Genomic DNA, 10,259 nt, shown 5'->3' with positions numbered 1-10,259 from the left:
TATATATATATATATATATATATATATATATATATATATATATATATATATAACTTAAAAAGATCATTTGAGTATCTGCTTTTCCATTTGACAAATTGCACTTAAACGAAAAGTACATACGTTTCGAATTTGATTTTCAAAAATATATATTTGAAAACGATTTTCACAAATATAATTATAAATTTTAAAGTAAACTAATAATATAATATAAATTGTAATTTTATATGATGAAAATTAGAATTTAGAGCAATTCCGAACGACGTGCGAGGGAACCCCAGCTAAGCGAAGAGAAAAGAAAAGAAAAGAAACAGTCGCCTTTCATCAACAAAACACGAAAACTTAGGGATCCCATTTTCCTTAAAAATCTCAAGAATCCGACTTCCATATTCGGCAGCGGCCCATCAATCAACTCGATCTCTGCTCTGCTGCCTGATTTTTCACTGTTCTTATTCGATTTATACGAACATCGGCTCAATTTATTGTTCTTTTTACGGATTAAGCTGCTTGGAAGGGATATACTCGTTGATTTGTGTATTAGCTTGTTAAATTTAATTAATGAAGCATAGGTAGAAGCTGTAGTTGATCTGTTGTTACATTGAAGTGATTCCAGGCGCTGCCGTTTCCCCGATCTGATCCAAGTTTAACTGCAAATGGTATGTGTTATTCTGAATATTCATTCAACTAGTTAGCAGTATTTTACTTGAAACTTGTAGCTAATTACGATCTACGTTTTTTAAAAAATGTTTGGTATGAAATGTCGGTGTTTTGCGTTTAATAGATGTCTATTTCAGCTCTTTATTATATTTAGTAACGATTAATTCGTTTAAAGATGTTCCTTTTTTCAAATAATTTCATTTTTTCTGGGGAAAAGAATGGTTCTTGATTAATATCCATAGATGGCTTGAATTCTGTCGAGTTCTTCAAAATTATGCATATTTTAGATTTGGACCTAGGGTGCTCTGGACGCTGAACTACCTTTGTGTCGTTAGGTGGTTAAACGTGAAGCTCATATGATGATGGATGCGTCTTTTTTATATTTAAATCCATCTACATTGTTGATCTTGTTAGCATATGCTTTTTGCTTGTTGTCATTTCATTGAATTTATAACTGATGAGATGTAAGGAACCAACTTCTTTAACAAAATTTGTGGGAATATCTTATAGAAGTATCCCTAACTTCAAAACATATTGGTACCTTATGTAGGCAGCAGTCAGTGTAGGGGTTGGATCACTCGTCTGGGTGGAGGATCCAGACGAGGCTTGGATAGATGGGGAAGTTGTTGAGGTTACTGGTGAAAACATCAAGATTGCTTCTACTTCAGGCAAAACGGTGAGTATTGTTGATGTGTTTCTTAACTTTTAGCTTCTTATATTAAATGTATTTTGAGCTGACATTTTCATTGAAACTTTAATGATAACCTGCTTGTTGAGTTTTTATGTCATTTGTCTTTGTTATCCCATTGGATGATTGAAAGATCAGTCAAGGAGAGCTTTGTCTTTTCTTGGATAGTTGTATACTTTGTCCTTTTGCAATGCTTCAAACTCTTTTGTTTGTACATGAGAAATAGAGGCATTGTATTTGCCTAATTATTTTTATAATTGTTTTCTTTTGGTTCTCATTATAGGTTGTTGCCAAGTCATCACATGTATATCCTAAAGATGCCGAAGCACCACCATGTGGAGTGGATGATATGACAAAGCTTGCTTATTTGCACGAACCAGGGGTTCTTGCTAACTTAAGATCTAGATACGATATAAATGAGATATATGTGAGTTCTGTTATGACCTATTCTTTTAACATAAACATCTTAGACACATAATCGAAGCTAATGAACTTAAAATGGTGCTATTGCTACTAGACTTACACAGGGAGTATATTGATAGCTGTAAATCCTTTCACAAGATTGCCACATTTGTATGATAGCCATATGATGGCACAATACAAAGGGGCAGCATTTGGGGAACTGAGCCCCCACCCTTTTGCAGTTGCAGATGCAGCATACAGGTATTGTTTCACAATCTTATTGTGGTATGTTGATTAAGGAATCACAATAAGTGAAAAAAATCCATTGATTTGGTGCAGGGTTATGATCAATGAAGGGATAAGTCAGTCAATTTTGGTTAGTGGAGAGAGTGGAGCTGGTAAAACTGAAAGCACAAAACAGCTCATGCGTTATCTTGCTTACATGGGAGGTAGAGCTTCAACTGATGGAAGGAGTGTTGAACAAAAAGTCTTAGAGGTGTTTACTCTTTACATTTATAAACTTTTTTTTTTACTAGATATTTATAATGGATCATAATATTTTTATGCTTTCTTCATGTTGTAGTCCAATCCTGTTTTGGAAGCTTTTGGTAATGCGAAAACTGTCAGAAACAATAACTCAAGGTGGGAATAACCTCTTCTTCTTTAAAGTTCTACCATGTTGTACATTAGTTTCTGGTATCTGATTATTGCTATTGCTTCAGTCGTTTCGGTAAGTTTGTGGAGATTCAGTTTGATGAGAAGGGAAGAATATCAGGAGCTGCTATCAGAACATATTTGTTGGAAAGATCTCGTGTTTGTCAACTATCTGATCCTGAGAGGAATTATCATTGCTTCTACATGCTTTGTGCTGCACCACCTGAGGTAAAATGGGGTTTGACCCTATTTTTGGCATTCATTTTGTGAACAAAAATATAAAATATGCTTACAGACTGTATCATCTTCAACATATCTCTGCTTTATTTTCTTAAAATGTTCTCTTGAATCTTCTTATTTGGTGTGTTTTCTGTATTACTCATATCCGTTATGCTTCCAGGATTTAAAAAGATACAAAGTGGGAGATCCAAAGACATTTCATTATCTTAATCAATCAAACTGCTACCAGATAGATGGGCTAGATGAAAGAAAAGAATACATTGCTACAAAGAATGCAATGGATGTTGTTGGAATTCACTCTGAGGAGCAGGTAAAATTTAAAGAATAACTCAAAAAGGAAAAGTTTGGTTTAACCAACCGTATGTTACCTTCCACTTTTTGTTTAGTAATTATTATTTCTATCTACAGGATGGAATTTTTAGAGTTGTGGCTGCAATTCTTCATCTGGGGAACATAGAATTTACAAAAGGAAAGGAAATGGATTCGTCTACACCCAAAGATGAAAAATCTTGGTTCCATCTAAAAACCGCTGCAGAGTTGTTCATGTGAGTGGCCAAATTTATTACACAAATGTAACTGAGAGTGATAAGCAGTAGTAAATGTCCTAATAAGCTAAAGATTTGTTCAGGTGTGATGTGAAATCTTTAGAGGATTCTCTATGCAAACGTGTAATTGTAACACGTGATGAGACCATCACCAAATGGCTGGATCCAGAAGCTGCTGCAATCAGTAGAGATGCATTAGCAAAAGTTGTTTACTCAAGATTATTTGACTGGTAAGCTTCACTTTGTTTCATCATTTCATGCTGACTTAACTAGATTTTCAACAGCTTCAATAGCTATGTTAAATTTATGTACTTTTAATTATAATTATATTATCCAATTTGCATTGCAGGCTTGTTGATAGGATTAATAACTCAATTGGTCAAGATCCAGACTCAAAATACATAATCGGAGTGCTGGACATTTACGGATTCGAGAGTTTTAAGACAAACAGGTGCTTTACTGGTATGCCTTTTGTTTTCATAGTTGACCAGTTATGCCAAGTGGCATAATATCTTATTCCAAATGTGGATTCTTTCAGCTTCGAGCAATTTTGCATCAATCTGACAAATGAAAAGCTCCAACAACATTTCAATCAGGTATAAATCTTTTCCAAGTTCATTGCTGAAATATAAATACTGTATACACATTGTTATCCGGTGAGCTATTTTTGTTTTGCAGCATGTCTTCAAAATGGAGCAAGAAGAATATACAAAAGAAGAAATCAACTGGAGCTACATTGAATTTATTGACAACCAAGATATCTTGGATCTCATTGAGAAGGTTTGGTGTTTTATATATGCTGAAATTAGTATCTAAGCAATGTTCATATCGTTTCAGTTCTGATGCATTTTCTTTCTTCTGTATAGAAACCTGGTGGCATTATAGCTCTTCTAGATGAAGCTTGGTAAGTAGTCAAACATAGGAAACAGTTTTTTCTTTGTATCAAGATATGGATTCTATATAAAAAGATATAATTATGGCATTTTGTAAACACTAAACAACCACTTGTGTTTCTGCAGTATGTTTCCCAGATCAACACATGAAACATTTGCACAAAAGCTGTATCAAACATTTAAGAACCACCAACGTTTCACCAAGCCAAAGTTGGCTCGTTCTGACTTCACCATTTGTCATTATGCTGGAGATGTAAGTTCTTTTAAGAATAAACACTTTCTGGTTTTTTGAGAAACCATGAATCATGAATTTGATTTGTATTTTTAGGTCACATATCAAACGGAGTTGTTTCTTGACAAAAACAAAGATTATGTCATTGCTGAACATCAAGCACTCTTGAGTGCCTCACGTTGCGCCTTCGTTGCAAGTTTGTTTCCAACTTCATCTGATGAATCCTCCAAATCATCAAAGTTCTCTTCAATTGGTACGCGTTTCAAGGTATGATCTCCCACCCTCCATTTCCCCACTTAACACCATTGCAAACACACAGAATGATAATTATTTCTTTTTCTTTTTCGTTTCAGCAACAACTACAACAACTGCTTGAAACTTTGAGCTCAACAGAGCCTCATTACATACGTTGTGTAAAGCCCAACAATCTTCTCAAGCCTGCTATCTTTGAAAACCATAATGTTCTACAACAACTTCGATGTGGGGTAAGTACGTGCGTGACAATGACACATCATTTTTCTTCCACTCATTTTTGTCATTCATGTTTCCGTATATATATATTTAATTGATACACAATGTTTAATTCAGGGAGTCTTGGAGGCTATCAGGATCAGTTGTGCTGGATATCCCACCAGAAAACCGTTTGTTGAGTTTGTTGATCGGTTTGGCATCCTGGCTCCTGAAGTTTTGGATGGAAAGTAAGTTGAAAGATTAGATATATATATTTTTTCTGATAGCTCAATTGTTTAATGAGACAAATAAACTGACCTAAAACTATTCTTGTATTTGTTTTATGATAGCAACGATGAAGTCCTTGCTTGCAAGAGGCTTCTTGAAAAAGTTGGACTTGAAGGGTATCAGGTAGGACTGCAAGTCTGGAATTCCATTTGTTGGAAGCTTTTCTGCATACAGAATCTTAAAATTCAAGAATCATTGTTTATGCAGATTGGTAAAACAAAGGTGTTTTTAAGAGCTGGACAGATGGCTGAGCTGGATGCTCGCAGGACTGAGGTGTTAGGTAGATCAGCCAGCATCATTCAAAGAAAAGTCCGTTCATATATTGCTAGAAAAAGTTACATATTGTTGCGTCGATCTATCTTGCAAATTCAATCTGTTTGCAGAGGTACTTTTTCTTGTTGACTTTCAGATTTGCATTTACTTCCTTAGATAAGTTTAATAATCTGACACCTGTCATTCTCTTTGACCAGGTCAACTTACTCGCCAAGTTTATGAAAGCATGAGAAGAGAAGCTGCTTCTATACGGATTCAAAGAAATTTGCGAATGTATCTTGCAAGGAAAGCTTACAAGGAGCTTCACTTTTCTGCTGTTTCTATCCAAACCGGCTTAAGAGGAATGTCTGCACGCAATGAGCTTCGCTTTAGAAGGCAGACAAAAGCAGCAATCTTTATTCAGGTCTTGTAACTTTTCCCTCCAAATGTGTTGTTGTTTGTCATCAGTCAAACATGATGTCAATTCTTGATTTTGACTTTCTTTAAATCTTGACCACAGAGCCATTGTCGCAAGTTTTTGGCTCGTTTGCACTTTGTGAAAGCAAAGAAGGCTGCAGTTACTATACAATGTTCATGGAGAGGAAAGGTTGCTCGTAAAGAACTGAAAAAGCTTAAAATGGTAAAATATTCCACTGTATCTGTAACATTTTGATGTTAATACAAAACAGTTTTTGGTAGTTAATTTGTGTTTTTTCTTGGAATGTAGGCTGCAAGGGAAACTGGTGCACTGCAAGCTGCGAAAAATAAACTAGAAAAGCAAGTTGAAGAACTGACATGGAGACTGCAACTTGAGAAGCGAATGAGGGTAAGAGCAGAGAATGAGCTTTTATGTTTTAACTTTTATGTGAACTCTATCATCTGTTTGTCTTTCACTGTATGTGTAATGACACCATTTTTTACAGGCTGATTTGGAAGAAGCCAAAACACAGGAAAATGCAAAACTACAATCTGCTTTACAGGATATGCAATCTCAATTCAAGGAGACTAAAGAGTTGCTCATGAAGGAACGTGAAACTACCAAAAAGGTAGTTGAAGCTGTTCCTGTCATTCAGGAAGTCCAAGTTGTTGACCATGAGCTCACAAATAAGCTTACTTCTGAGAATGAGAAGCTCAAGGTGAGAAAGCTCAAGTTTATTGGCCAATTTTCAGGATTTACTTTTTTATCATCTTGAGCCTTGAGCTTTATTTGTTATGTGGTTGTTCTTTTATAAATAGGATTTGGTTAGCTCTCTGGAAAAGAAAATTGATGATACAGAGAAAAAGTATGAAGAAACAAATAAACTCAGTGAGGAGAGGTTGAAACAAGCTTTGGATGCAGAGACAAAGATTATTCAGTTAAAAACTGCCATGCAGAGGTTTGTGCCCATTTATATATATATATATATATATATATATATATATATATATATATATTCTTATTCAGAGCTTTCTCATTATGTATTATAATAAATTGTGTTTCTTCGTTCAGTCTTCAAGAAAAGGTTTCTGACATGGCATCTGAGAATCAAATTCTTCGACAGAAAGCATTTTCTACAACTTCTGCACGTATGGCTGAATACCCACAAACTCCTGAAGCTAAGGTCTAAATCCATCTCTTCATTTTTATCATTCTATTTTTTCTTTACTTAAAATATTTACCCATTGACTAATTTTTCCTAACAGAGCATGGCGAATGGTCACTTTGCAAATGAGGTAATGTTATACTGGATGTGGTACACTATTGTCATATTAATATAATGTTTGAATGAAGTTTTGCTTAACATGTTGGAGGAAATATTTTCAGGAGACACAAACACCTGCTGCTAGGAATTTGAATAATGAATTTGACAGCAAGGCTAAAAGACCACCAGTTGATCGTCAACATGTATGATGATATCCTTTCTTTTTGCAACTCAAGTCTAGTGAATAGTGGTATTATTATTATTATTATTATATTTATAATTTATAATTCATTGAAATGTTGTTGCAGGAAAACGTTGATGCTCTTATTGAATGTGTTAAGAAAGACATTGGATTCAGTCAAGGAAAACCTGTTGCTGCATTTACTATATACAAATGTCTTATCCAATGGAAGTCCTTTGAAGCCGAAAGAACTAGCGTGTTTGATCGTCTCATTCAGATGATTGGTTCAGCCATCGAGGTATTTTTCCAGAAGAAAATCAAAAGGGAACATTCGTTTTTTTATTTTAGATTCATTAAAAGTAGAAAATTATTTTGCAGGATCAAGATAATAATGAACACATGGCATATTGGTTATCGAATTCGTCTACTTTGTTGTTCTTACTACAAAGGAGTATTAAATCTGATGGTGCAAATTCAGTTCGTAAACCTCCACCTCCAACTTCACTGTTTGGGAGAATGACAATGGTATTGATATTGGATGCTTAATATTATATATAATGTATATATTTTAATGTATATTCATTGATGTGATTTGGTTTTATTATGTAAAAACAGGGATTTCGTTCATCCCCCTCTACAGTGAACCTTGCTGCAGCTAATGCAGCTCTTGAGGTAGTACGCCAGGTGGAAGCCAAATACCCCGCCCTTCTTTTTAAGCAGCAGTTAACAGCATACGTGGAGAAAATGTATGGTATTATCCGTGACAATTTGAAGAAGGAATTGGGATCATTCCTCACGTTATGTATTCAGGTACTTAAAACTTCCTCCTAATTTACTCTTCTTGTAACCATGGTTAATTAAATGAGCGGATTGATTGATTTTTGCAATTGTGAAAAAAATTCAGGCACCACGAGCTTCCAAGGGAGTGCTACGATCCGGGAGATCCTTTAGCAAAGATTCACAATCTAATCATTGGCAAGGCATCATTGACTGCCTCAACACTCTCCTCACTACATTGAAAGAAAATTTCGTATGTATCCTCTTTTTTTTATTAATATATTATTATTATAATATATATAGATGTTGGAATGCTTATATGGCTGTTGCATTTCAGGTTCCCCCAATCATTGTTCAGAAAATATTTACTCAGATTTTCTCATACATCAACGTACAGCTATTCAACAGGCAAGTTTACTCCAAATTTGTTTTGTTTTTGAATTTTGGCTCATCATATTCCTTGATTTTACTGATAAAACTTTTTTTTTTCACCTAATATTATAATCCAGTCTTCTTTTGCGGCGGGAGTGTTGTACCTTCAGCAATGGAGAATATGTGAAAGCCGGGTTAGCTGAGTTGGAGCTATGGTGTGCTCAGGCTAAAGAAGAGGTACATATAATATAATATAATATAATATATATTTCCCATAAAATTGTTATAGAATCATTGAGATATTGTTGTAAAGTTATTTCTACTTTTTGTTTGCTACTGAAAAGTGTTATGTTTTTGCAGTATGCAGGGTCAGCTTGGGATGAACTTAAGCACATCAGACAAGCTGTTGGGTTCTTGGTATGTATACCTTTTATTTGTTTATATATTTATTTATTTCAAGATATGATTGTTTGTTTTAACATGTTTGATTCCACCCTCAGGTTATACACCAAAAATACAGAATATCATATGACGAAATCATCCATGATCTATGCCCCGTATGTCTCTCTCTCTCACACACACACACACAGATATCCTTTATGTTATTTTGAAGTGACTGACATGATATACGGGTGGGTGTTTATTACCAGATTCTAAGTGTCCAGCAGTTGTATAGAATATGCACGCTTTACTGGGATGACAACTATAACACCCGAAGTGTATCCCCAGATGTAAGTTATTAATTTTAAAAAATTCTATATTTTCGAGAATTATGATAGATTAGGCTATTTCTAAATATAAATATAAATTATCTGTCCCATTTTTTTTTTTAAATAAAAAAACAGGTGATTTCAAGCATGCGGGTATTGATGACAGAGGACTCCAACAGTGCTGCCAGCAGTTCATTTTTACTCGATGACAATTCCAGGTAAAATTTACACCTATAGTTTATCAAATCAAGTCATGTTCTCGATAAGTTGATTATACATTTTATAGATGAATTAATTAACGCCCATGTTTTTGACTTGAATTGAATTGAATTGCAGCATACCTTTCTCTGTTGATGATCTGTCAAGTTCACTCCAAGTAAAAGAGTTTGCAGATGTGAAACCAGCACTAGAACTCATCGAGAATCCAGCCTTCCTATTTTTACACGAGTAAAGGCTACTCACGGAAACATGAACATACACTACTACCCACTACCCACACATATCATATCATATCATATATAAATATATTATTCTTATGTTTGCAAATATAGCATACGCTTTGATTGTTGTAAAAAGGTCAATTCTTTATTATTTTTTTCTTCTCGCTTCTGCCCCTTTCAACTGTAACAATGTTGTTACTTTCCTTTAGCATGCCATATTTTTGGGTTTTTCTGCTATGGTCAGCAGTATTCTTTATACGAGATAGGAGACGGGTATTCGTTTTGTTATGTTATCTGGTCCGATGTCTGGGTTTTTATATTCTACACTTTTTCACTTCTTGTAATGAAATATATTATCAGCTACACAAATTTATATGGAAAGTACTTTGTAATTTGGATTTTCAAATTCTTTCAACAACTTACCAACCAAATATTGAGCAATTGAATATATGCGGCTTTCATGGCCCTTTAAGTATGCATGTTAAAATTTCTTTTGTGGATGGAGTCTTTTATTATAAAAGAAACATGTTATTAAAACGTTGTTTTAGTATATTCTTTTGTGACATGGAACATCTGTGTTGGAAATTATAGATCTTTAAGCCTTTCACTATTTAAATTGAGGGTATCCCTTCAGAACACTTGAATTCTTTTTGAAAACCATTTACCATTATACTAGGAATTGTGTTCAATATTTTGCTACTTGCTTTAACCAAATGGTCTCGAAGCAGGGAAAAGTCTTTGGAACCACATTCCTGCAGGGAACATGAGGCCAACTCCCTCGGAAAAGGGGTTGTTTTCT

At 34.5% G+C, this 10,259-nt stretch overlaps 1 protein-coding gene across 1 annotated transcript; it reads left to right on the top strand.

The window, feature by feature from the left end:
* The first annotated feature begins 241 nt into the window (after positions 1-241).
* On the top strand, positions 242-9,866 carry XIG (myosin-like protein XIG). The gene is made up of 38 exons (XM_078997018.1): positions 242-653; positions 1,205-1,330; positions 1,626-1,769; positions 1,860-2,005; positions 2,084-2,240; positions 2,328-2,386; positions 2,467-2,626; positions 2,799-2,948; positions 3,047-3,183; positions 3,267-3,413; positions 3,533-3,634; positions 3,722-3,779; positions 3,862-3,963; positions 4,050-4,087; positions 4,203-4,329; positions 4,405-4,575; positions 4,662-4,793; positions 4,897-5,006; positions 5,109-5,169; positions 5,254-5,431; positions 5,517-5,722; positions 5,819-5,938; positions 6,026-6,124; positions 6,222-6,434; positions 6,535-6,674; positions 6,788-6,899; positions 6,982-7,011; positions 7,103-7,183; positions 7,289-7,459; positions 7,540-7,686; positions 7,777-7,971; positions 8,066-8,346; positions 8,448-8,547; positions 8,671-8,727; positions 8,811-8,867; positions 8,961-9,041; positions 9,156-9,238; positions 9,357-9,866. The coding sequence occupies exons 1-38, from the start codon at positions 651-653 to the stop codon at positions 9,469-9,471; spliced, it is 4,596 nt and encodes a 1,531-aa protein (XP_078853144.1). The 5' UTR covers positions 242-650; the 3' UTR covers positions 9,472-9,866.
* The last annotated feature ends 393 nt before the right edge of the window (positions 9,867-10,259 follow it).

Source organism: Lactuca saligna, chromosome 5 (assembly GCF_052625555.1).
Source record: "Lactuca saligna cultivar CGN05327 chromosome 5, ASM5262555v1, whole genome shotgun sequence".
Taxonomy (NCBI): Eukaryota; Viridiplantae; Streptophyta; class Magnoliopsida; order Asterales; family Asteraceae; genus Lactuca; species Lactuca saligna.
The sequence above is the reverse complement of the archived record's forward strand: the minus strand, read 5'-3'. Positions and strand labels throughout refer to the sequence as shown.

What these genes read in the sequence shown, in the direction of transcription:
- XIG (XM_078997018.1), top strand. An exon ending in CTTCTACTTCAGGCAAAACG is followed by an intron (nt 1,331 to 1,625) that starts GTGAGTATTGTT and finishes TTCTCATTATAG; the next exon opens with GTTGTTGCCAAGTCATCACA. An exon ending in TACAACAACTTCGATGTGGG is followed by an intron (nt 4,794 to 4,896) that starts GTAAGTACGTGC and finishes TGTTTAATTCAG; the next exon opens with GGAGTCTTGGAGGCTATCAG.